The sequence below is a fragment of the Ovis aries genome, chromosome 9 (assembly GCF_016772045.2).
Source record: "Ovis aries strain OAR_USU_Benz2616 breed Rambouillet chromosome 9, ARS-UI_Ramb_v3.0, whole genome shotgun sequence".
Classification (NCBI taxonomy): Eukaryota; Metazoa; Chordata; class Mammalia; order Artiodactyla; family Bovidae; genus Ovis; species Ovis aries.
Window position 1 is genome coordinate 16024527 of NC_056062.1, and position 26656 is coordinate 16051182.

The 26656-nt window shown below is 55.3% G+C and overlaps 1 protein-coding gene across 5 annotated transcripts in view; it reads left to right on the top strand.

The window, feature by feature from the left end:
* The window catches only part of AGO2 (argonaute RISC catalytic component 2), a 92042-nt gene that overhangs the window by 39448 nt on the left and 25938 nt on the right, over positions 1-26656 (top strand). For all 5 annotated transcript variants that reach the window (XM_042254044.1, XM_027972863.2, XM_042254042.1 and 2 more), the window contains 10 exons: positions 3176-3371; positions 11074-11194; positions 16183-16364; positions 17933-18069; positions 18566-18700; positions 19323-19410; positions 21396-21543; positions 22217-22336; positions 22479-22601; positions 25094-25227. In XM_042254044.1, the coding sequence (XP_042109978.1) occupies positions 3295-3371; positions 11074-11194; positions 16183-16364; positions 17933-18069; positions 18566-18700; positions 19323-19410; positions 21396-21543; positions 22217-22336; positions 22479-22601; positions 25094-25227 (1265 nt within the window). In that variant the 5' untranslated portion in view covers positions 3176-3294. The remainder of the gene's footprint in view (positions 1-3175; positions 3372-11073; positions 11195-16182; positions 16365-17932; positions 18070-18565; positions 18701-19322; positions 19411-21395; positions 21544-22216; positions 22337-22478; positions 22602-25093; positions 25228-26656) is intronic.

Below are 26656 nucleotides of genomic sequence, written 5' to 3' on the forward strand. Positions count from 1 at the left end.
GGAAGATCCCTGAAGGAGGGCATTGCAGCCCATTCCAGTATTCTTTTTTTTTTAAATCATAGGTGTCTGTTTAGTTTTATTTATCTGTGATTGTGCTGGGTCTTTACTGCTGTGTGGGCTTTCTCTAGTTGCAGCCAGTGGGGACTGCTCTCCACTGCAGCGCTCAGGCTTCTCCTTGTGGTGGCCTCTCTGGTCGTGGAGCGCAGGCTCTGGGCGGGCGGGCTCAGTTGCTACAGCGCGGGCTTCGTTGCTCCATGGCCTGTGGACTCTTCCCTGGCCAGGGATCAAGCCTGTGTCGTCAGCACTGGCCGGTGGAAACCCATCCACTGCGCCATCAGGGGAGTCCCCACTCCAGGGTTCTTGCCTGGAGAATGCCCATGGACAGAGGAGCCTGGTGGGCTACAGTCCACAGGGTCGCAAAGAATTGGACAGGACTGAGCGACTAAGTGTATGTATGTGTGTGTGTGTGTGTGTGTGTGTGTGTGTGTGTGTGTGTGTGTGTATAAAGGACTGAATCGCTGCACTGTGTACCTGAAACTTACATGATCTTGTAAATCAACTATACTTCAATTAAAAATAATTTTTCTAATTAAAAAAAACTGAGAGCGATTCGTACGCTGGGACTCCCTCCCTGTGGGTTGTGCTCTGGTTCCTGAAGCGCCCCGGGGCCAGATTTCTGTGGCTCTGTGGCTGGACCTTTCCTGGGACACAGAGGTTTGACCTTGACTCCACACTCACAAGGTTCCTCTCACTGGATACAAGTCCACCTGAGAACAGGGGTCTTGCGCCCATGGGCACTCAGTGTGGAGGCCAGAGAGTCTGTATCTGTCCCCAGGGAGCAAGTGGGGGCCACTCCTCGGCATGGTGGGGACCCTCGGTGCGAGGGTCCTGGGGCCTGCTGACTGGAGAACTAGGCGCAGTGATTCGCCGGGTGGCCCGCACGCAGACCTGCTCCCGGGAGGTGGCACGCAGGCCCTGTTCACCCTGCGCCCTCCGTCTCTGGGCCCTGGCATGCGGCAGCACGTGGGGCACAGAGGCAGCCTGTTGCAGGGATGGGCTGTTGTGAAAGGCTGTGAGTGTGTCATCTGTGAAGTCACACTAGCCCAGTGCAGAGACCGGAAGGTCTCCAGGTGGTTTGACTCAGAGAGATTTAATAACCCTTAGAGCATGTTTGTTTTCTCATAGAAAGAAACCCAACTAGAAAACAAGTAATTCAAGGACTCTCTGAATTTTTTTTTTTTTATGTCAGAAATACAGTAAGAACCACTTCTGTTATTTTTTGTAGAGTGCTTTTGTTTCCTGTGAATGTCAACTGGGACTGAAGTACATGGAATTTTTTTCCTTTTTTTATGAGGACTTTTTTGAAGCAAAGATATTTGAGCAAAAATTAAAGGTATTCTGTTATTGGAAATTTTTTTCATTGGTTTTTCCCCCCCTAAAACCACAGCTTGAATTTTATTAATGGACTTACTGAAAATTTGAGTTGAGATAAAGTTTCTTTTATTTATTTAAATTATTAACTGTCTGTGGCGAGTGGGAGCACTCCTAGAGTAAATTAATGGATTTAAGAGTCATGGAGGAGGGACACCACCATGAAGATCTTGGTTCCTTTAACGACCCTCTGGCCTGGTCTCCTCTGCTAATAATTCACATTGCTCCATCTTTAATCTCTCATCTGTAAAGAAAGAACCAAAATATACATAGCAAGTATGGTAACCAGAGAGGTTTATAATTTTTTTTTTTTTTAAATTTTGGTGTATATGCTGCGTTTTTAAGTCATGAGCTGGCTTACTGTTGAGATGCCCCCTTTGTGGGGAGGTGATTTTGGTCTGTGGTAGAGAAGGAGGTGATGAGCCTTGGCTTCCAGGCTGAGAGATGGCAGGCGTAGTCGTGTGCTGTGTTGACCCAGGCATAGCTGTCGGAAGCCCCTGGGAAAGGGGCGTCATGGAGGAAGTGGTCTGTGGGACGTGGCATCACGGTGTCTGCATGAGTGTTGGTGTTGGGGAGGCTTGGCTTTGTTGACTCTTGGTGTTGCGAACCCCCTCCTGCGTGACTTTGGTGGTCCATCACAGAGGACACTGGCGAGCCTTTTCCACCTGAGTTGGGCCTCCCCTGGTGTGAGTGCGGGGGGTGGATCCGGTGTGTCTGGGCTCCTGTGCGTCAGACGCTCTCAGACCAGATCCTCAAGCTGCTCGTGGTCCGACTGGGGAGGCCGAGGGCCCAGGACGTTGACAGCACGCACAGCAGACTTGTCCTGGAAGTGGAGCTCGGTGAGCTGGACACCCGGGCGCTGTGGCACTGAGTGAACTGCTCAGGGCTCGTGGGCAGAGCCGGTGTGTGCAGGGCTCGGAGGTGTGAGCTGGCTCTTGGGGGCGGGGCGGGGGTCTCTTTGTGGCAGGAGATGAGGCCGAGGCATGAGTGCCTCAGTGTTGGGGCTGCGTGCTGGGGGCCGAAGAAGCGTTTGCACAGGGTGAGGGGGCCGCCTGGATGACATGTCCACACCAGGATGACACGGGAACCCAAGCTGGGGCAGAGAGAGTGAAGTTGCTCAGTTGTGTCCGACTCTGCAACCCCATGGGCTATAGCCTACCAGGTTCCTCCGTCCATGGAATTCTCCAGGCAAGAATACTGGAGTGGGTTGCCGTTTCCTTCTCCAGGAGATCTTCCCAACCCAGGGATTGAACCCGGGTCTCTCCTGCATTGTAGGCAGACACTTTACCGTCTGAGCCGAGGTGGATAGGAAAGGAGGCATTCAAGGGAAAAGCAGATGAAATTGGTGAGCACTGTTGAGCAGTCGGCCGTGGAAAGTGTGTGGGAAGGGTCTTGACGGTGGAGCAGGCCGCAGCTCACTCCCTGATGGAGGCACAGGCCTGGGGAGGGTCTGAACTGCGAGGAGCCTGTCGTCCTAAGAAGTGAGGAGAGCTGAGCGCGGCCTGCGGGAGGAAGGCGCGGTTCAGTGTCGAGGCCGCCAGGGACAAGGAGCAGCGTGGCTCAGGGGGGCCTCGAGCCTGGTGCTTGGGGGGCTGTGACCAAGCAGACCCGGGGGAGAGTGGGGAGAGCTCCAGGAGGAGGCGGCGCAGTGGAGAGGGCGGGTGGGCGGGCCCGCGGGCCAGTCCTGGGCGGGAGGCGGCGGGCAGCTGGGCCCTGGGTCACGGGCGTCCTCTTTGTGTTCCAGCGCTCGCGCCTCCTGCTCCGCCACCGCCACCCATCCAAGGATATGCCTTCAAGCCTCCACCCAGACCCGACTTCGGGACCTCCGGGAGAACAATCAAGTTACAGGCCAACTTCTTTGAAATGGACATTCCAAAAATTGACATCTATCACTATGAGTTGGATATCAAGCCAGAGAAATGCCCGAGGAGAGTTAACAGGTATTCTGTTTTGTCTGTCTTTTAAGACGAATCCACCCTTCAGTTCTCAGCAGATCCCTTGGGTCCTCTTTCCCGCAGGGAAGCTTCCATTGTGTTCTTTGCTTTTTAACGTGCTTGTGTGGAGATACAGTGAGAGCACACTGTCAGTGCGCAGCTCAGTGAGGGTTCACCCCAGAAAGCTGCCCCGTGCCCCAGCCCTCCCAGCCCCCGGCCCGCGAGAGAGCCACCTTCACCTTGCTTCCCTGACTCAGCGGGCTGTGAGCCTGACCTGCGGCTCTGTGCGCGCTGAGGCCTTCTTGCTCTTGCTGCAGAGGAACGCGTAGTGAAGCGATCATCTCATCACTCACTGGCTCGCCCTTCCATTCGGTGCCCTGGCACTCTGCGGTGGTGAATGAAGCTCCTGGGAACATGCTCGTTCACGTCTTTCTTGTGGACGTGCTTTCGCTTCTCTTGGGTGAATACCTGGGGTGGAGTAGGTGGGTCAGAGGGTAGTGCAGCTTTCGCTGCGTGGGACGCGATCGTACCACCTCCCGCTCCCGGCAGCCGTGAGGCTCTGCTGCCCCACCTGCCGCCGTCAGCGCTCAGCTCAGCTAGTCCCTGTGATTGTTGCTATTTCAGTGAGGGTGTAATGGTTTCTTCAGTTCAGTTTGGTTGCTCAGTCGTGTCCGACTCTTTGCGACCCCACGGACTGCAGCACGCCAGGCCTCCTTGTCCATCACCGACTTACTGTGGTTTAACTTCCATTTCTTGATAACCAATGAACTGAACACCTTTTCATGTGTTACTTTTTAGTAAAATATCTGTTGAGGTCTTACCCCTATTTTATGGGTTGTGTTTGTCTTGTTACTGATTTGTAGGGCTTTTAACTAGTGTATTCTAGGTTTGAGTCTATACTGGAAATATTTTCACCCAGGCTGAGGCTTATTTTCCTTTCCACTTTTCGTTTCGGTTTCTTTTGTTCAGTTGCTAAGTCGTGTCCAACCCTTTGCAATCCCATGAACTGCAGCACATCAGGCTCCCCTGTCCTTCACTGTCTCTTAAGAGTTTGCTCACACTCATGTCCATTGAGTCGGTGATGCCATCCAACCATCTCATCCTCTGCTGCTCCCTTCTCCTGCCCTCAGTCTTTCCCGGCATCAGGGTCTTTTCCAATGAGTTGGCTCTTCTCATCGGGTGGCCAGAGTATCAGAGCTTCAGCATCGGTCCTTCCAATAAATATTCAGGGTTGATTTTCCTTAAGGATTCACTGGTTTGGTCTCCTTGCAATCCAAGGGACTCTCAAGAGTCTTCTACAGAAACAATTTGAGAGCATCAGTTCTTTGGCACTCAGCCTTCTTTATTGTCCAACTCCCACATTCATACATGACTACTGGAAAAATCATTTCTTTGACTGTACTAATCGTTGTCAGCAAAGTGATGTCTCTGCTTTTTAATACACTGTCTAGGTTTGTTATAGCTTTCCTTCCGAGGAGCAAGCCTCTTAACTTCATGGCTGCTGTCACCATCCGCAGCGATTTTTGAAGCCCGAGAAAATAAAGTCTGTCACTGCTTCCACTTTCTCCCCCATCTGATTTGCCATGAAAGGAGGGGACCAGATGCCATGATCTTAAGTTGAGTTTTAAGCCAGCTTTTTCACTCTCCTCTTTCATCCTCAAGAGGCTCTTTAGTTCCTCTTCACTTTCTGCCATTAAAGTGGTATCATCTGCATATCTAAGGTTGTTGGTATTTCTCTCAGCAGTGTTGATGCCAGCTTGTGATTCATCTTTTCCAGCATTTCACATAATGTACTCTGCATATAAGTTAAACAGTGGCAGTATACAGGCAGTATACAGTCTTGTCATACTCCTTTCCCAACTGGTTCCCATTTTGAACCAGTTCCACATAAGTTCTAATTGTTACTTTTTGACTTGCATACACATCTCTCAGGAAACAAATAAGGTGGTCCGGTATTCCCATCTCTTTAAAAATTTTCCACAGTTTGTTGTGATCCACACAGCCAGAGGCTTTAGAGTGGTCAATGAAGCAGAAGCAGACGTGAGAGATGCATAGTAAACAGGATTCAAACCTGCCCTGGGAGACCCCCAAGGATTTCCAGCCCGTTTATCCTTGTGCAGACCTGCCAGCTATGAATCCTCCCAGCATTTTTAAAAATCTGAAAATATGGTTACTTTCTGCTCATTTTTAAAAGGTTTTTGCTGGATGTAGAATTTTAAACTGGCAGTTCCCCCCAGTACCTTAAATTACATGTTATTACATTGACTTTGGGGCTTCCCCGGTGGCTCAGATGGTAAAGAATCTGCCTGCAGTGCAGGAAACCTGAGTCTGATCCCTGGGTGGGGAAGATCCCCTGGAGGAGGGCATGGCAACCCACTCCAGTACCCTTGCCTGGAGAAGCCCCATGGACAGAGGAGCCTGGTGGGCTACAGTCCATGGGGTCTCAAAGAGTCGAACACGACTGAGGGACTAAGCATTGTCTTTTAATCCTCATTGTTTCTGATGAAACCTCGGGGATTTGTTTCGTTCTGTTTGTTTAATTATAGTTCCCCAGTATGTATCTGCCTTCTTCCTCCAAATACTTTCTATTTAATTTTGCTTTTCAGCAGTTTGACTGTGATGTATGTAGGTGGAGTTTTCTTTGTATTTTTCCTTCTTGGGATCCTTTAGTTGTTTAGATTTGTATGTTTGTGTCTTTCATGTCATTTGGGTGAAATACTGGCCATCATTTCTTTAACTATGTTTCCTGTTCAGTTTCCTCTTCTCCTACTAGGATTGCAATTCTGTATGTGTTAGACCATGTGATACTGTCTTGTGACTGTAATTAAAAAAAAGAGTTCCCCTTCTTTTCTCGGATTGGGTCGCCTTCGCCGGCCTCTCTTTAACGTGACTTTATTCCTCCCGTCCTCTCTTTTGGTAATGTCTAGTCTTCGGTGGTAAACATGCGGTAAATTTTTTTTCATTTATATACTGTACTTTTTGGTCCTGGGATTCCCACTCGGTTCTTTTTCATAGTTTACATTCTCTGCCGTTTCTCGTCTGTTCACTCATCTTTTTTCTTGATGACTTTGAATGTATTTATAGTAATAGCATATTTATTATAGTAGCTCATGTCTGCTAATTACAACATGTGGGTCATCTCAGGGTTTGTTTCTATTGGCAGGTTTTCCCTTAGATTACACGTCACCTTTCTTTGCTTCCTCACTTGGATCGAGGGTTCTTTGTTCGCTGAACATCATGTATTTGCTCTTTTCTCTGGTATCCAGCCACACAGATTCCCAGCTCTTTTGTTCCTGTCTCCTCAGGACGAGACTGCTGCTCGCTAATGCTCCTATCTTGTGTGTTGTGGTTTAGAAATTACTCCCAGCAGAGCGGATGTGTGTTCCTTCCCCAGTGATCACAGCCCTAAACCTCCTGATCTCCAGGGCCATAAATGGTTCTCACGTTGTCACTAGTTTTGTAGGATGGGAGGATACATCTTCCTACTTCGTTATGGTCAGAAACAGAATTCTGAGTCGCAGTTTGAGAAGTCAGATTGGCTCCCTGGTTTGTGCTGGTACCCTGTAAAGTACTCTTGGCTGTAGATTTTTTTCCCAGTGAGTCTTTGTAAGAGGAAGAGTGCTTGGGTCTTGTTTACCCTTATCTGTAAAACTAAGCAGTTGGATGCACTCAGTGTGGCCGGTACACATTGGTTCAGACTTTTTAGAAAGTGACTTGGAAAAAAAAAAAAGAAAGTGACTTGGTGTACATGTTAAAATAAAAATAGTACACACCCTTTGACCCACCAATTCTATTTCTGCATATTTATCCCCAAAAGACATGTCTCCAAAGAAACAATACTTGACAGTTATATGAGGTCCTTTAAATATGTGCTTACTGAAAAATGTGTGTGTAAACCAGAATTTTGGGCACAACTGGTTCAGACAGCTTTGTTTACTAAAGGTCTTCTGGGATCTTGAATGTGCCTTACATGCTTTGAGACGCTCCATGGACGGGCTTGTCTGATTTTGAGTCTCCTTGGGACAGAATTCCTGTGAGAATCTGTGATTTGGATATACTCGTAGAACCAAAACGAAGGCGTGGAAAAGCACGTTTCCTGAGCTTTGGATTGGCGTGGCAGCAGTGGGCTCTTATTATCCCATCAACCATGGTGTACAGGAAGCTTTCTTTTATGAAAATAGGCATGACTAAGGTTTTGTCATCTGGCAGCAGCAGAAGGCTGGTGGTGATTAAAATGGGATGTTTTTACCTGCCTGTACTCCCACAGGCCTGTTGCCATTATGACTGCAAGGTTCTGGAGTTGCCCCGTGTCTAGCAATCGCCTTGAGTCAAGCAGGAAGTAGCCTCAGATGAGTCTTGAGCTGCATTTTGCGGCCAGGCCAGCCCGGGCCCTGCTCGTGTGCCGTGCGGCTCCCCTGGGTTTAGAGCCCACCCGAAAGTCGCTGCCTGCTTCCATGTACGTGCCTTCCGCATTCATTTTGCTGGTAATTCTGATGGACCTTGGCTCAGGTTCAATCTCAAAATTGTAATCAATCCTAAGAGCTTGGAAAAATGTCAGAAGTAAAGTTTCTGTGTTAGAACGCATGACTCGCTAGCACCTTGACATAGTCCCTCTCTCCAGCCATGCTACTGCTGTGGAACCTGCCCTGTGCCAGTGGGCTACGGTGGGCCGAGGGAGATGTGGTTCACGTTCCCAGTGGGCAGGAGGCGGGAGCCCGGAGTGGGAGAGAGTCAGACGCAGGAGGTCCCCCAGACTGACGCCGTTCAGGGAGTCCTCAGAATCCCGTGTGCTTCCACGCTGCAGTCTGTGTTAAAGCACGTGTCAGTTCTGAGTGCCTGAGGCTTCGTGCAGCCCTGTGAGAAAAACGCCGTCTACACACGTTCTGATGTGTCACTGTGAACACCTGCCCAGTGCGCCCTCGTCCCTGGCAGCACAGCCCGTCCCCGTCCTGAGCGGTGCTGTGGGAGGGGTTCAGTATAAGGCAGGGCCCCTCAGGAGGCTTCCAGTGCCACTGTGGCCGCAGCTGGGCACCCGCAACAGCCCGTGCCCAGGGCCGGGCCAGGCCGTGCAGGCCTTTCCGCCAGCACTGGAAACCTCGTCAGGCCAGAATTAGCACTTCCCGTGCTCAGATGCACAGGGTGGGCTGCTTGACGGAAGAAGGTGTGCTCCTGGTCTCTGACTGTCCTTTCCCTCGTACTCCTCTTGAGCTCGGTCAAGTGGCTCCTGAAGAACACGGAGTAGGAGCTGTCTGTGCCGGGGGAGCGGGGGCGGTGCAGCCTGGCTGTGCGGTTTGCAGCCTGCTGCTCATGGGAGGAAATGTACACCCGTGCAGACTTCTCAGAAGGTGGCTTAGTACACCATATATCCTTGACTCACCAATTCTGCTTCTAAGTATTGATCCCAAAGAGATGTGTACAAGCACATCTAATATTGTCATGGCAAAAAGAGAGGGAAAAGAAATCGTTTCAAATCACCCACTGGGGATGGTTAAATAAACACTCCATGGAACACTGAAACCATGGACGGCAGTGGAGTGGAGCTTCACGGTGTGAGCACCACACCTGGAAATACAGGCAACCATATGGTTTGCCAGTATCACGTTATAGTACCTGGTACAGTGACATTTCTCTCTCTAGACTTGGTGGCACTTTCTGTATATAATGACAAGGGAAGGTCTTAAACACAATCCTGGGAAAACAGCAAGCTCCAGAACCATGTGTTTGATGTCATGTGTTTAAAAAAGCAATACGTTGTTTGTTTTCTTTTTTTAATGTACCTCTGTATTTATAGAAAATGCATAGCTTTGAAGATAAAAAGGTTGCTTCTGGGAAGAGAACTGAAGTAGAGGTGGTCTAGGCAGACTTAGGGCATTATCCGTATTTGAAATTCACAGTGAGAAGGTGTTACTGCAGAAATCTGTGAAATTAGAAATTAACCAAAGAATACATCAAAAATGTCTGGTGACATATGCTTTTATAACTGGAAGCTTGTGCAGCTGTCCGTCTCCCTCGCCTGTGTCCCTCGTCAGCCCTTGGAGTCACAGGTGTGTCTGCTGTCTCTGCTCTCTGTCTGTCTCGTTAGGTCGGTTCACCTGCGCTCTGTCCTGTCTCTCCTGCTCCTGCTCTCATAAGTGAAATGTCTGCCTCTGTGGGTCGTTTTCTGGGTCCTCGAGTCTGTCCTGAGTTCAGCTTGTCTGTCCCTCCCTGCCTTTATCCTTTGTTATTTCCAAATACACTTTGAAGTTTATTAAATCTTGTCAGATAAAAATTAACCCCTCTGGGTTTTTATTGGGATTGAGAGAGTGAATTTGTTTGGGAAATTGAATATTCCTATCCATGAATATGGTTTGTCGGTTGGTAGTTTTGTTTTTTAAACATCTCACAGTGTTTTCAGCGCCCCAATAAAAGAATCATGTATGCCCCTTGGAACTAGCTGTCCCCTGCCCCTCATCCCCTGCACACTTGACTGTGGTGAAGTCCGCTCTTCACTGTAATAGACTTCACTGGTCCCTTTAGGGAGGACCACAGTGGTTTGGCTGATTACTCCAATCCTGGGAGAGAGAGGAGCCATGAAGGGTGGGGCTTTCTCTTATTTTGTTCTGCATCTGTGTTTATAAGTGAGGTTGTCCCATAATTACCTCATCGTGTTTAAGAGAAAAGTTGGGGCGTGTGCCCTCTTAATTCTGTTCACAATAAACTTGAATTCGGTTGGGTGATTTGTTCTTTGAATGTGGGTGGAATGTCCCAATAGAGCCATCTGGACCTTGAGTTGATGGTGAAGACCCATCAAGACCCCAGTCTTGACCAAGAAGATGGGGTCCTCGAAGCTTGGGGAGCAGTGGTCTGGAGACAGTGTGGAGGAAGGAGCCGCCTTGTCGTGGGTGGCCCAGGGTAGTGTGTGGAGCGGCAGGTGAGATTGCACCCCGGCTGCTGGTCGGGGCGGCGGGGATGGGGTCAGAGTGGCACCAGCTGTCCTGGAGGCTTCATACCTTCTGGGCCAGGCTCTCTTGGTGGGTATTAGAGGCTTGGTGCGTTCCTCGTGAAGCCAGCGAAACAGAGGCAGAGGCTTAGAGCAAAGCTGAGTTCTGGCGCGCCTCCCCATCCTCTGCCCTTGACAGAGTCAGGTGGGCGTGCAGTGCTGCTGTGCCGGGTGTGCGGAGAGGCTGGTGGGTGGACAGGCAGGCAGAGCAGGGCAAGGTGGGCTCACAGCCCGTTCGGTCCTCGAGCCCCACAGCAGAACAGCTGCTTCGTGCCCGCTGGGTTCCTGCTGCCCGAGGAGAGCCCCAGAATCTCTGTCGCTTACAACAGCACACCTCCATGTCAGGTTCAGGGTCTTTGTTCCAGAGCCCAGACTGAAAAGGCAGCAGCACCCAGCGCATGTTCTGCCGCGGGTCACAGAAATGCGAGGCCAGCCCACGCCGGCCACCGGTGTCTGTGGGCCGGGGTGCTCCCTTACGGGGCAGGGCCCTCAGCCTGCACAGTGAGGTCGTGGAAGGGGTTTTCCTGTGTTTGAGCCTTGGGGTGAGTGAGTGTAAACCACCCAAGGGTCTAGTTTGGTTTCTGGTAGAAGGAAGTTGAAAGTCAGGTTATTAAAATGAGTCACAGAGCTTATCAAAATTGCTTAAAAACCAGTGTCAAAAGAATGTCGTCCTTATATGCCCTTTCCCTGGTTTTATTGATGTTTTGCTCAAATTCTGTCTTGTTTCAGGGAAATAGTGGAACATATGGTTCAGCACTTTAAAACACAGATCTTTGGGGATCGGAAACCAGTGTTTGACGGAAGGAAGAATCTCTACACAGCGATGCCCCTTCCGATCGGGAGGGATAAGGTGAGCTCACGGAGGCGGGTTGGGTGGAGCAGTGTGTGAGAGGTCAAGCCTGCTGTCCCTCTCGTCACAACACAGAGTCACTTCCCCCACGGGCAGAGAGCCCCCAGTGGTCGTGTGCTTCACGGTAGAGTCCGTGCACACCATCATCTGTGGGCTGTGGTTTGCAGCGGCAGAGGGTGACGTCATCTGAGTCCAGAGAGAGACACTGAGAACGTCCCGAAACCATGAAACTTTTAAATGTGAACCACACACCTACGCTCGTGCTCCAGGCCAACCCCAGACAGGAGCCTGCATCATGGGCTGGGTCTGTGAAGACCTAGAGAGAAGTGTGTTCGTGCAGGTATAGACGGGTGCCACGTTGGCAGCAAAAGCAAGCGGTCACTCGGCTGTAACCAGCGATTCGTCCAAAGAGATGCCATGATTCATCAACCTGGGAGTCGTGGTTGGATTAACATGTCATCTCTCCTTATTGTCTTTATCCTTGCCGTGGCTTTATTTAAAAAGCAGTAACCCTTCTGCCTAGCAGCTGCCACTTCTTGGCACATCTTCCAGTCACTGGGCTGTCCTGCTTTGATGATAGGTGTTGTTTGTAAGAGAGGAAGACCAAAGACGGCGTGGAAATCATTTTTACATGTCCTGGGGGGTGGGGGGGTGAACAACATCAAAACACAAACAAGTAATTGAACAATTATCCCAATAAGAATGTAAAAGCTGATTCCCTTCAGGAATGACCTACACAGTTAGCCTCTCACCAAAAGAGTCCCTGAGAAGGAAAATAGCTCAGAGCTTAGAGGATCTGAGATCTGAGGCTACTGCCCTGTCACCTGCAAGTTCTCTGCAGACAGGACATTGTGGTTTTGCTTTTGCATTTTGATGATAATCTTAAAATGACTAAGCTCCTCTACTGGGCTGGATGGCCAGCAGGGGCGGTTGCTTCAGCTCCCAGCAGCACGGCTGGGAATTGCGGTTCTCTGATAGGAGGCCTCTGTTAGGGCCGAGGCTGGGCGGGGCAATGATGAGGGCCCCTGAGATAGCAGCCTGCCCCTCGCCAGCCCTGCCTGGCTCTGGGGACCTGATGCCAGCCAGTCAGCTGAGCAGAGCCACCTCTTGCAAATGAACATGCTCTCTGCCTTTGAAACGGGGCTTCCCTTGTGCTCAGACGGGAAGGAGTCTGCCTACAGTGTGGGGGACCCGAATTCGATCCCTGGAGAAGGGAATGGGGTGGACCCACGCCAGTCTTCTTGCCTAGAGAATTCCATGCAATACATTCCATTTCAAGTGTATTAGTTACAAAGTTTTGTGTTTAATTTGCACATTTGTTTGTGTTTAAAGTTGTGTAAGAAAGAAAAGCCTAGGGGGTTTACTCACAGTGTTGTCTGTTCATATTTATAATTAGGTACTGGGGGCCCTGAGGAATATTTTCCTTCCGAAGGGCTGGGGGAGGATATGTGGTGGTCAGAGCTGAGACACGTCGTTGTTGACGTCGACACGGGCGCCGGGGTGGTAGTGGGTGTGAGCCAAGTGCCTTCCTGTCCCTGAGTAGTGGTGGGGCCTCGGGTGGGCTGCCTCCCTGCCACCCTGTAAAATGGAAGGCGGTGTGGCAGCCGCCTGCCAGGGTCCTTGTGCCGCCCCCAGTGAGTGAATGCACCCTGAGACGGCTTCTCCACTCTTTGTGTTTCCCCCATAGCCCTGGGGCCTCTGTTAAGTGCTGGCTCTGGTTCCGGGTCTGGGGTGTCTCCAGCTTTAAGCAGCTCTCCTGGGTGATGCCCACGCTCCTGGTCTCAAATCATGCCTGGAGGGGCATCAGGGTCTAAAGTACTTGTTACAGCACCGGGGGCCTGGCACACACTTGGCAGATGCTAACAGCGACGGTTGCAGGCCGAGGGCTCGCCTCTGCCGCCGTAACCGCTGCTCGTGGGGTGCCTGGTGCCACAGCAGCACTTTGGGCGTCTCTCCAGGTCTTGGTGGGCGCTTTGCATGTGTGCTCACTCGTGTCCAAGTCTTTGCGACCCTTGGACTGTAGCCCGCCAGGCTCTTCTGTCCATGGGATTCTCCAGGCAAGAAGACTTGCCAATGGAGTGGGTTGCCATTTCCTCCTCCAGGGGGTCTTCCTGACCCAGGGATCGAACCCACATCTCCTGTGTTGGTAGGCAGATTCTTTACCCCAGAGCCACTTGGTGTCTCTTAGCTGGGAGCGCTCCCATCTTCATTCTTTCCTCAAGTGGGCTTAGAGAAGCTGACCACAGCCTCAGGGTCTGGTTTGGGATCTCCCGATTCAGCTGACCACAGCCTCAGGGTCTGGTTTGGAATCTCCCGATTCCAGACCCCTCCTTCCAGTGACCTGTAATGTCTGTCACGTATTTGCAAGGTGCAGAAACTCATGTCTTCTTCTGTTTGGGAGCTCATGTGAGATGCTACCCTTTTCTCTTCCCACCTGTTCACATCTTGTAGCAAAGAGCCATCTTTTTTTTTCCTTTTATGTGTGCTCTTTTTCCCATACACTACTCTTTTTGCATCACAGGCAATTGTGTAGTAAGAGGGAATCCTTTAGTGTCCCCAGTTGCCCCAGTCTGCCGGTGGCTGCCTGGGGTGTCCACACCGTGCCTGGGTCCTGGACCCCCAGCGGGCAGCTGTTGTCCTCTGCTCCTCGTCTCTCCCGCCAGCCCTCCCTCCTCCCTGCCAACCCCGTGCTGGCTGAAAGGCCCCTGCACGCCAGGCCCGCCTTTCCCTTCTCCATGCAGGAGACCAAGGAGCTGTCTGGGCTGCTCGCCATGCAGGTGTTGCTCCTGGCTCATCTTCAGCAGGGACACGATGTGAATTGCAGCCAGGAACGTGTTCGCTTGTTGCCCATGGTGCTCCCCCTGTGGGTCTGTGGACGGCTGGGTGAGCAGAGCCCGTGGCGAGCGGTGCTCCTGGCCCTCCCTGGTGCTCCCTCCAGCTGCACGGGGGCTCCAGGTGGGACTGCTCTGTCACCCCGGTGACACACAGACAGGAAGGACCCAGCGTGTGACTTCTGTCCGACTGCAGAGGTCAGCCCTCAGGGCCGTCTCCCATTTTCTAGGCCTGTGGTGGTGCTTCTGCTGACGCTGCCCACAGTGAGAAGGTGGCGGGGGGCATCTTCCTGGTCATGGCTCCGTTGCTCTGGCGTCCTTGTGCGCACGGCATCTGTGAGGCCGGGGGCCGCCCGCTGTCCCGCGTTATAGACAGCATCCCGGAGGAGCCGCCTGCCCGGTCAGGCTGCAGAGTGCGGCCTCTTGAGGCGTGTCTGACGGAGAATGGCGCAGAGCCTGGAGCTTCTTCTGTTCCCTCTTTGCCGGGGACTGCGAGGAGGCTGGTCTGGACTCTACTTGGAAACAGGAGGACCTCTTCCTGAAGGGAAACACCCCACCACATCCCCACTTGGTGGGATTATAGAGGCATTTCTGAAGAATGACATTAACAGCCGTCTAATTTAGCACTGGTTCCCGAGCACAGTGGGCATGACGTGCCCGCTGGCGTCAGTGTGTGAAGGGAGCGGATGTGAGTCCCCACCACCTCCTGGCCACGCTCTGCGGCCACACGCGGGTCTCTGCCGGCCTCACTCACCCCTCCCCGGCTGCCCCTACAGTCCCCATCCTGATGACTCAGGTTAAGCTGGTGCTCTCTTGACGGCTTTCGCTGGCTGTGTGCGCACCCTTAACATGTCCTCTGTCTTGAGACGAACCTTACTGTCGCAGCCGTCCGGCTAGCTGCTTCTGGTCAGTGTTAGGTGCTTGAGATCCATCCACTGGGAAGAACGGGCTTCCTTCTCACACTCTGCTGCTCCTTGGACGGAGCCCGGGCCATGTCTGGTTTGGGGCCTGCATGAGTCATAGATGTGCAGGGCTCCATGTGGTCTGGTTGCTGCTCTGGGGTGTCTGAGGGCATGTAGCAGTGTAAGAGGCAGCGCTCCCCGAAGGGCGGGGGGTGAGCGGAGGGATAGTGCAGGCGTTGGGGGTGGGGCTAGAGTAAGAATGAGCCCCCCACCACCGCCGTCATCACATGTGAGTGGCAGGGCCTCTGACACTGGCCCCCGCCTGCGCTTTCGTGGTGGTGGTTGAGGCTGCTTTCTCTGCCTTCTTGGCCCTGGTGATGCTGTCCCATGGCACTTCTGTGCACAGGTGGGCGCCGACAGCCCTCCAGCAGTGTTGCAGCCTGTTTGCTCGAGGCTGAGCCTGGGGTATGATGTCCCCACTGTCCACATCCTCCACTGAGTGACTGTGGTCTCCCCGCGTCACACTGGAGACAAGTCTAATCCGACAGAAAGGTTGGAAACGTCCGTCCATCTCGATCATTGTTAGTGTCTTGCTCTGTTTTGTCTCGAGTCTGTTCTGAGAAGGCTCATGCTCATGATTTATGCACTGCAACCTAGCTTATGGACTCAGAGACCCAGGAAACAGGAACCCCCCACCCCACATCCTCTGCAGTTTTCTCAGTCCCACCCGAGAAAGAATAACTGTCCAGGACCCCCAGAGAGCTGCCCGCACCCCGTTCCTCCGTCCCAAGAACAGCCTTGTTTATGCCTGCGTCCCGTTTTCCCCGTCCTGGGGTTTCCGCCTCACAGAAGCCGCCCAGCCCCCGGCAGTGCTGACCCCTGGCTCCGGCGCCCCTGTGTATCTGCTCAGGCTTGGGAGGCCGGGACCTCCGGGTCAGAAGGGGCGGCACGCCCATCCCTGTTCCATTGGGTGGAGGACCGGCTGAGTCTCCCTGACCGTGGGTGCTCTGGAAGACGGCTGGCCCCGGGAGGGGTGCAGACCCTTCCACATGCAGACCCATCACCCCCAAGTGGTCTGAGCTCAGTGTCGCCCTCTCCGCCCTGTAGAGGAGCTGAGCGGGGCTGAGTGGGGAAACTTGTGCGGAAACTGTGCTTGGCTGGCTTGGCCACGGGGAGGTGCCTTCTGGGGCCGTGAAAACTCCCCACTGGCTTCCTCAGAATGCGTGAGTAGCCGTGTGCTCGGGTCCCCTCCCAGGTGGAGCTGGAGGTCACGCTGCCGGGAGAAGGGAAGGACCGCATCTTCAAGGTGTCCATCAAGTGGGTGTCCTGCGTGAGCTTACAGGCGTTACACGATGCACTTTCGGGGCGGCTGCCCAGCGTCCCCTTCGAGACGATCCAGGCCCTGGACGTGGTCATGAGGCATCTGCCGTCCATGAGGTGAGGACCGCCCGTGGGGTGGGGGCCAGAGGAGCAGGAGGGTCTGCCTCCGACGCCGCCGTTTCCTGAGAATGTGAGTCTGCTCTCCCAGGATGCACTGGGCCTGGGGCTCTGGGTGGTGACACACCCGGGTTTATAGGGCAAGGGCAGCAGTGCCTGCCAGGAAAGTGAGCTGGCGGAGTCTTGGGCACACAGAGGTGGAGAAAGCACTCTCAGGCACACACAGTCCCACCGGAGAAAGAAGAATCGCCCAGGATCCCCCAGCAGCTGCCCTCCCCCGCTCCCTGTGTCCCAAGACAGGCACACACTCCCTGACTCTGGGCGCACGGTCGCTCCACCTGGCATGTGAGCTGGGTCCCGTTTCTCCGTCGCCTGCGCACCCATGTTCCAGCTCTGTGCTCAGCTGGCCTGTGCCACGTGGAGGAGCCTTTCAGGACCTTGGGGGTTTCCCACTTTGGCTCTATCCTGTGGGGTTTTACCTCCACTAATCACTGCATTTGCTGGGACATTTGGATGGCTCGTAATTGACCAGACAGAGGCCCAAGAGTTGAATAGGTCCCCATGCGGGAGCTTGGGCTTCTCCCGGGATCGCCTCTTCCTTCTGCATATATCCCGCACAGTGGGACCTCGGGAACTGTTTGAATGATTAAGTAAAAGAAGGAACACTTGAAACTGAAATGAACCTCCAAACTGCGCTTTCCCAACCCTGACCAGAACTCTGAGGTGTGAGTGTAAGAGGAGGTGCCTTGAAGGGCCGGGTGGGTTTTCACAGGGCGCCCTGCTGTTCTGCAGACAGGGCAGGCTGTCCGTCAGGGCAGGGAACAGCTCCTAAGGGTTGTTGCCAAAATGTCAAATCCATTCTTTAAATGAGCAGCAGGAATTGCTGTGATTGTTCTCTCCCCCCACCAAATCCCTCTGAATTAATCACCAAGTTACCTTTATCATCAGGAGGAAAGTCTTTGGGAAAAGTGGAGAAAGAGGCAGGATGAGCACGTCTGAGGGGAGGTAGAGAGCGGGCCGCGTGTCTGGTTGGCGGCTGCGTCTGCAGGCAGCAGGGTCTTCCCTTGGGGACCCTCAGCGATGCCACAGCCGCTGACCGCTGCCCTGAGAGTGTGGGGGCCTCTAGCTCTGAGCCCTGGCAGGAACTGGCCCCGGGAGGGGTGTGGATCCTTCCACACGCAGACCCACCATCCCCAAGCGAGATCTGAGTTTAGCGTCTCCCTCTCCGCCCTGTGGAGGAGCTGAGCGGAGCGGGCATGGCCCCGGGGGCTTGGTCTACGAGAGGTCCTTGGCCTTCAGCGCCAGATGCCCTGCGGCCCAGGAAGGGCCTGTCTAGCTGGCTGACCGCGGTCACCTGCACTTACACCCCTGCCCACCCTGCCCGAGCAAGGTGTGAAGTGCTGGCTGCAGGCGAGGCATCGAGGTGGGAGGTCCTGCGGGAAATGGGAGGCAGGACCAGGCCACGTGCCCTCAGCTCTCGGGGGGACGTTCTCCCGCATTTCCCCCGCACATTGGCCATCCTCAGGGTGTGTGCCCGCCTGCCGCCCTAGACGAAGCTCTTGTTCCAGGTACACCCCCGTGGGCCGCTCCTTCTTCACGGCATCTGAGGGCTGCTCCAACCCGCTGGGCGGGGGCCGAGAGGTGTGGTTTGGCTTCCATCAGTCCGTCCGGCCTTCTCTCTGGAAGATGATGCTAAATATCGATGGTAAGCAGAGCCCCGGTCCCAGGGTGGGGCTCAGGGGGAGGGCCCCTGAGGCCAGCTCCGCACGCACCTGCTCGTGAGCGAGGGCAGCAGAGCTGAGGCTCGACCATCAGGGCCTCTGTGGGGCCCCCTCCCCAGCCGCTGGCTCAGGGTGCTGCGGGGGGCTCCCAGCTGCCCTTGTGTTGGATAAACTTCAGCGAGATGGAGGCCAGGAGGTGGTCAGACACTGCCAGAAAACCCACGGCTTGTGGCTGTAGAGCCCAGGTTTACTTCACTCAGAGGTGACTGAAGCCTCCTCCGGCCCCTAGCGCCGCCCTGGCCGGGATGGGCAGTGGCAGTCCCCGCCCCAGCACAAGTCCCCGCTGCCACGCCCCCGCTCCGAGTCCGCTCCACGGGCAGGGGGCGCGGAAGCCAGGTGCCCTCCCGCCTGGCCGGGGGCTCTGCCGTGCAAGGGGTTACGCCAGGCAGACCCCGTCACGTCTTCTCTTCCCGCCCACAGTCTCGGCGACAGCGTTCTATAAGGCACAGCCAGTCATTGAGTTTGTTTGTGAAGTCTTGGATTTTAAAAGTATTGAAGAACAACAGAAACCTCTGACAGATTCCCAAAGGGTCAAGTTTACCAAAGAAATCAAAGGTAAGCAGCTGCCTGCCTTAGACCTGAGGGGCACACGGCCAAGGGGGCCCACATTTCTCCTTAGAGGCGGGGGCAGTCGATGTCAGACTCATCAACACGGGGACAGGGTGGCCCGTGACGTCTGAGTGCGGAAGAGAGCCCAGGGTAGCCTCAGGACTTAACCAGCGTCTCAGATGTTCCGGAACATTGGCTCCTCACCACTTGGGGTGTCTGAACTCCTCAAGCTTGGTCTCCACTCAAGGAAGTGCAGTCCAGGGCACCGTGGTCGGGCTGGGTCCTCCTGCTTGCTGGAACACCCCGGAGCCCAGCCCTCAGCACCTGTCCTTCCCGGGGATGTACAGAGGCCAGCAGCAGGGTTTTCTGCTAAAAATATCCCCACAGGAAGCACAGAAGGCCATGGGCACGGACACCACGCTCTCAGCAGAGCCCACGTCATCCATTGTCTCTGAGCACAGGCCTCAGGCCTCGTCAGGCCTCAGGCACCCCTGCGGGTGAGACGGCCCAGGCCCTCAGCGTGGGTCTGCAGGTGACGGTCCCCTGAAATCCAGTGGTCTGTCGGTGGGGTGTCGCGACAGGCCAGGCCGAGTCTTGATGCTGAAGCCCAGCCGCTCTGTGTCCTTAGGTCTAAAGGTGGAGATAACGCACTGCGGGCAGATGAAGAGGAAGTACCGCGTGTGCAACGTGACCCGGAGGCCGGCCAGCCACCAGACGTGAGTCTCCCCAGACTGCCCCCAGCCGCCGGCCGCGAGTCCCCCCAGGCTCCCCCCAGGCTGCCCCCAGCCGCCGGCCGCGAGTCCCCCCAGGCTCCCCCCAGGCTGCCCCCAGCCGCCGGCCGCGAGTCCCCCCAGGGTCCCCCCAGACTGCCCCCAGCCGCCGGCCGCGAGTCCCCCCAGGGTCCCCCCAGACTGCCCCCAGCCGCCGGCCGCGAGTCCCCCCAAGCTCCCCCCAGACTGCCCCCAGCCGCCGGCCGCGAGTCCCCACAGGCTCCCCCCAGGCTCCCTCCAGCCACCTCACGCGAGTCCCCCCAGGCTCCCCCCAGCCACTGGCCGCGAGTCCCCACAGGCTCCCCCCAGCCACCGCACGCGAGTCCCCCAGGCTCCCTCCAGCCACCACACGCGAGTCCCCCAGGCTCCCCCCAGCCACTGGCCGCGAGTCCCCACAGGCTCCCCCCAGCCACCTCACGCGAGTCCCCCCAGGCTCCCCCCAGCCACCGCACGCGAGTCCCCCAGGCTCCCTCCAGCCACCTCACGCGAGTCCCCCCAGGCTCCCCCCAGCCACTGGCCGCGAGTCCCCACAGGCTCCCCCAGCCACCTCACGCGAGTCCCCCCAGGCTCCCCCCAGCCACCGGACGCGAGTCCCCACAGGCTCCCCCCAGCCACCGCACGCGAGTCCCCCCAGGCTCCCCCCAGCCACCGGACGCGAGTCCCCACAGGCTCCCCCCAGCCACCGGCCACGAGTCCTCACAGGCTCCCCCCAGCCACCTCACGCGAGTCCCCCCAGGCGCCCCCCAGCCACCGCACGCAAGTCCCCTCAGGCTCCCTCCAGCCACTGCACGCGACTCTCTCCAGGCTCCCCCCAGCCACCAAACATAAATCCTTTCAGACTCCCCCCCAGCCACCAGACGTAAGTGACTGTCCCTTCAGACTCCCGCCAGCCCCTCTGGGGTCTTTTCTGTCACTCACAAGTCCAGACTCTGCATGGTGAGTTCTGGAAGTGCCCCTTTGGCTTAGTCGATCCATCCTTCACATCGTGGAATGAAACTATGAAATCTGTCCTGTTGGAGGCAGGAGTGGGGATGAGATTGGATGTGGTGGGGTGGGTGGGAACTCCCGGGGACTCCCCAGCAGTTCTCCTTGAATGTCACCAGCGCAACAAGGGCCATGTGGGCTCACTGTCCAGTCCTCTGCACTGAGCAGGGGCCGGGCGGGGTGGTGGGCGCGAGTGGACATGCCTGGACTCGGCCTCTGCAGGTGCCCCATCGCAGCACAGGCAGGTGGGGTCCCTGTCGAGGTAGTAGGTGTCCTGGACGCACGGGTACCCTGCTGTCTAAGCACGTGGCCCCCCTGCACCCCACCTGGAGGCCTCCTGGGTCTAGTGAGGACTTGAGTTTATTTTGTGGTCATTCCAGGAGAAGCACCGGTGTGTCTCTGGGCACCGCTTATAGCAGGGCGCCCAGGGCCTCGTGCAGCAGGCGGCCAGGGTGAGCCTGTGTCCTGGTCCCCGTGCCCAGCACCCTTGGCCCCAGCCCAGCCTGTGTGACTGCAGAGGCCCAAGCAGACGCGGCTTATCCCTTTTGCCGTCCTGTCTGGAAGTCTCAGATTGTCTGGGGCGGGCTCTTGGAGCACGCAGCCTGTGAACAACTTTCAGAGTCAGTGCGAGGCGGCCTGGAGTGCTCACAGGCCGTTCTTGCTGGCTTTGCCTTTGTCCGGATCCTTTCCATGTCCCCTAGATGTAGGTGTCTCTTGTGATTACTGCATATCGTGAGCGTGGGGGTATTTTTCTCTTTCTGACTCTGGAGATAAAAGTTTGGGACTTGGGGATGTTCCCGATGACCCAGAGGGCATGGTGTGGTTTTGACTGCTTTGGGTGGCCCTCCGCCTCTTCCATCCCTGAGAAAGCAGACCCAGGAAGGCTGCGTGAGCAGGTGTGTGGGGCCCGGGGCGGACTCCAGGCCTGAGCTGTCTCTCTCCCGTAGGTTCCCGCTGCAGCAGGAGAGCGGGCAGACGGTGGAGTGCACGGTGGCCCAGTACTTCAAGGACAGGCACAAGCTGGTTCTGCGCTACCCCCACCTCCCGTGTTTACAAGTCGGACAGGAGCAGAAACACACCTACCTTCCCCTGGAGGCAAGCCCCCGCCCTCTGTCTCTGTGGGCTGGGCCAGACTTTGACTCCCGCCACTGTGGGACCTCGGGCAGGTTCACAGACGTGGTCCAGCCTCAGTTTTCACATTAATAAGATGGATTTGGTAACTCACAGGATTTGTGTGAAGGTCAGGATCATGTGTATGTGTGCCCAGCAGACCTCTGGCACAGGAAGTGTAAAATCCACTACTGGTTTGAAAAATAATTGCCTGGGAAAAGATCAAATGCTGAAATGGAGGCCCGAGTTCTGTTTTCTGTTAGCGTTTTAAATTCTCAGTGCTTGTCTGGTTGCTCGAACATCTGGGCCATGGTTGGGTTTTTCCCGTCTGTGCCCAGAAGGTAGACAGCTTCCCTTCCCAGGAAGCTCTGCTTAACGCTCCTGTCTGAGGACTGGGTCCACACAGCCGTGCTGAAGCCCCAGGCCTGCCCGCCCTGCGGCTGTGTTGGTCCCCTGCGCTGTCCCTAGGCTGTGTCTGTGTTACACCGGATTTCCTTGGGGAGTTCTGCTGTGGACCGGAGGGCCTCCTCAGGGCTGCCGTTCCTAGTGGATCTCAGGAACAAATCCCCGCCCCCGCCCCACCAGTGTCTGTGCTCAGCCCCAGGCCCGCCCGCTCCCCCAGCCCACTGCTGACCCCAGCTCTCATGTTTCCTCGCAGGTCTGTAACATAGTGGCGGGACAGAGATGTATAAAAAAGCTGACCGACAATCAGACCTCAACCATGATCAGAGCGACTGCCAGGTCAGCCCCCGATCGGCAGGAAGAGATTAGCAAGCTGGTGAGCGTCCCACCGTTGGTGCAGGCCTCGGGTGGGGACAGGGTCCCCGGGCGTGGCACCCTGGTGCTCTGGACAGTCGCAGCTTCTGGAAGGAAGCAAACATTGCCCCCAACTCTGAGCCTCTTCTCTCTTCCCTTTCAAGATGAGAAGTGCCAGTTTCAATACAGATCCTTACGTTCGTGAATTTGGAATCATGGTAAAAGATGAGATGACAGACGTGACCGGACGGGTCCTCCAGCCGCCCTCCATCCTCTACGGGGGCAGGGTAGGTGGTAGGCTGGGCGGGGCTGTTCTGTGGGTGTTGGGAGTGTGTGTCTGAATGCTGACCGTGAAGCGAGAGCGTCCAACCCCCTTCCTCACCCTAGAGGTGCAGACCGTGGTCAAGGTAGAGTCCTTCCTGCTCCTGTGTGAACCTGTAACAGCTGTGAGGCTTCACAGAGGACTGGTCTCCTTGACCCTTTAAAGTTTCCTGAGACCCCCTTTTGCTTATCTAAAGGTAGACTTTATTACCCCACCAGACTTGTAAGGCCGTCGTTCTTCGTGTGCGGGGGACACGGTCAGTGATAAATTGTCCACAAGTTCCTTGCTGCCTCTGCTTTCTAACTGTTGTTTGGGTGGTATTTGGGAACAATTACCTCAGTTTAGTTAATGCAAATGTTTGACCTCTGGCTCTGGTCAGTTTGATCCTGACCCTTGAGCCCCTTAGGGCTCATGAGAAATTCTTCTTTTCTGCTGGGGTTTTCTCCAGCAAGGTGGTGGGTAGGTGGGGCTGTGGAGGGTGAGGTAGAGCGCAACTTCAAAGGTCACAACTTCGGGAATTCCCTGGCGGTCCAGTGGTTAGGACTGGGTACTTTCACTGCCGGGACCTGGGTTTAATCCCTGGTCAGGGAACTAAGATCCTAAAGGAAGAAAGAAGCAAAAGTCATGGTGTTTGTCTATTAGGGAGCACCCGTGGGAACCTGTGTTCCGCTTGGCTTGACCCTGTCCCAGCTGGTGGAGTGGGGCCTGTTGTAGGCTTTCATTTTGTTTTGTTTGCAGGTTTTCCCTTTCTTATTTTAAAATGCAAGTTGTATTTATAAAAATGTTTAAAAGTTCAAAAAATGCAAAGAATTATAGGGGAAAATATCTCTTTTTTTCCTCACGTCCCAGCTGATCTCCCAGGAGGCAGTTCTCTTTGTAAAATCACCCTGGGGATTATCCATGTGTTTTTTTCACTCTTTCTTGTGTGCATAGTAACGTATTAAATACCCTTCTATACCTTGTCCTTTTTTAACTTACTGTTTTCTCTTAGATCACACGGAGGTCTTGGAGTGCGTGTGACACGTGGCTCCCTCATTGTTTTAGAGTGTTGCTAGGTAGTCCCCTGTAGGGGGTACGCCCCCCCCACCCCACCCCCCGCTGGGCCGTGGGTGTTTGGGGCTGCTCCCTGCTATCTCCAGGAGGCCCCCTGGCTCCTTCTCAGCCCCCTTGTGTGCCTGGGAGCCCAGACACTGCCCCCGGGGCACCTTCCTACCTTCCTGCAGCCCAGCAGGGAGGCGGGTTCCCCTTTGCATGCCAGAAGGAGTGAGGCCTGGTAAAGCAAGGACTGCAGATCCTGCGTCTTTAGTGAAGGCAGGAGGCGTCTAGAGAACAAAACAGCTCTTTAACCTTGCAGGAATGTTAGAATCCTAAGGATTCGAAGTTTTTCATGCTTCTAAATGAACAAATTTTTCCAAATCTCTTAAACATAATAGTGGGAGCAAACACGTCTCATCACCGGCCCTACCCATTGTCCTGTCAGACAAAACATTAAATGTCCCCCGGCAACATTCGCTGATGTCTGGGGTCTGACAACAGCCCACACGTGGTGGCGGCTTGCTCTCTTACAGAAGGAGGCTGGCCAGAACAGGGTACTAGTTTAGAAAAAAATATGAAACATTCATTTCTGTAACGTTTGACTTTTACCGTATACTTGAATTACTTTAGTAAGAAAAATAAAAAAGTGTTTTCCATTAGAAAAACGGAGTAAATGACCGCAACTGAGACACACTGAGCCTCGCAGGGCCTTAGGCCCACAGGCTCTGCTCCCTCCAGCGGCCCCTCCTCCTGGTCCCTCGAACTCCAGCGTCACCTGGAGACAGTTAACAGATTCCTTAGGTGACAGTCAGTGTTGAGCCCTGGTCCTTTCTGGTGGAGAGATGACAGAATCAAGCAGATGCGTTTCTGTTGTTTCTGTTCTCAAATGGGAGTAGCTTGAGCAGCGGCGGGCAGTGGGGAGCGGGACACGGGGGTGTGGCTCGGTCCCCACTGGCCTGGCCGCCCCCAGGCATGGGGCTGGGAGAAGCGCCCTGTTTCCGTGCCCTTCCCTGGCTGCCCTGGCTGGTCCTGGCGGAGGGGAAATCCTTGTTTCTGACACAGGAGGCCTTCCTGTTCCTGCAGGCTACCTGTGAGGGTGGGTGGGGCTCTGGGCCCTCCCTGCTCCCGCCCCTCCATCCCTCTGCTTGCCCTCCAGCCACCCTCCGCCCAGCTCACCTCCCCCACCCCCACTCTCCGTCCCTCCGTCCTTGGTCTGTGCGTCCGCCCAGCCCTCCTGTGAGCACTGGTGCCCCCGTAGGCCCCCACAGTGTGGGGCTGCTCAGCACTGGAGGCTGCACACAGGCCCGGTCCTCAGCCGCAGGAGGCTCCCTCTGCTTGGGGACCAGCCACAGTGGGGACAGTGACAAAACCCAGGGTCAGAGGGCTGTTTTCTTCTCATTCTGAACATCTTGCCATTTGCAGAATAAGGCGATTGCCACCCCAGTCCAGGGCGTGTGGGACATGAGGAACAAGCAATTCCACACGGGCATTGAGATCAAGGTGTGGGCCATCGCCTGCTTCGCCCCCCAGCGCCAGTGCACGGAGGTGCACCTCAAGTAAGGCTGCCAGCCGGGCATGTGGTCCCGGGGTGGGTGTGGGGAGGCCTGCTCCGAGTGGAGCAGGTGGCAGCCTCCAAAGGGAGGGCGGGGCTTGGCAGAGGGCGTTGCTCAGGGTGGGCCTGTCAGGAAGGGGGAGCTTTGCTTCTCAGACTTGCTGTGGGAGTGAGTGTGCAGAGGTGCAGCAGGTTATGAGAGAAAACAGTAAGTGAGCAAGTGTACGGTGAAAGTGAAAGCTGCTCACTCGGGTCCGACTCTGCGACCCCGTGGCCTGTAGAGTCCATTGAATTCTCCAGGCCAGAATACTAGAGTGGGTAGCCATTCCCTTCTCCAGGGGATCTTCCCGACCCAGAAATAGAACTGGGGTCTCCCGCATTGCAGGCGGGTTCTTTACCAGCTGAGCCACCAGGGAAGCCCAGATATACTGGAGTGGGTAGCCTGTCCCTTCTCCAGGGGATCTTCCCAACCCAGGAGTCGAACCTGGGTCTTCCGCATTGCAGGCGGGCTCTTTAGCAGCCAAGCCCAGTAAGTGTACCAACTAGAGGCAAAGGAGAAAGTTGAGTTCACTGAACTAGCACTGTTTTTAAAAGCACTTTAGATTCATGTTTCTATATCAGACCAACCTGACCCAGTGTCAGACACTTTGAAAGCAGCACCATAAACGTAGTTTGGTTGCCCATGCTTCTCCAAGCAGCCAAAACCTAACAGGGAATGGAAGGCGTGTGCCTCCCACCTCCCTTGGGAGGGAGCAGGAGGGGCCCTCGGAGCAGGGAGTCGCCGGTGGGCTCTGAGCGGGCCTTGGTCCCAGGGGGCTGCAGCTCTAGGCGTTCTGGAGAGCTGGCATAAGGGCTGGAGCCCTTTCTCCCGCACCGCCGGCAGAGAGAGCGGGGAGGGGTGGGGTGTACAGTCTGACCTCAGGCTGCCTCCCCCGCTTCTGTCTGGGGCCCTTGTGTCATTTCTCCTGGCGCCAGATGGCCCCAGGGCAGGTGCACCGTGGGCATAGGCGCTTGTGAGTTTCTTCACCTGCACTAACGTACTGGAGGCGGGGCGCTAACTGGCTGGGGTGGGGCAGCGTATCCTCGCTTTATCGTAAAAAGCTGGGATGTTTCTGTCCCTGCGCTAAAATGGAAGCTGTGGCTCGTCTCCCCCGCCCCGCCTGTGACGGCCGCAGCTGCTGGTGCTGCTCTTGGCTGCGGGCTGTCTTGTTTTCTCCCGTGGCCATGTCATCTGAGTCCAAGCTGTGTGCATGGGATAAACCGGGGGAATCCAAAGGGATAGTCAGTTCATGGCTCTCATTGCCCTGACAGTGCTCGGCGTCTGCGGGCAAGTGGGCAGCAGCTGTTTGTGCCCGACTGTAAAAGAACAGCCCTGTCGCTGCCTGGGAGGGTCACAGCTGGTGGGGGCGGCGAGGCCACGATATGGCGTCTCC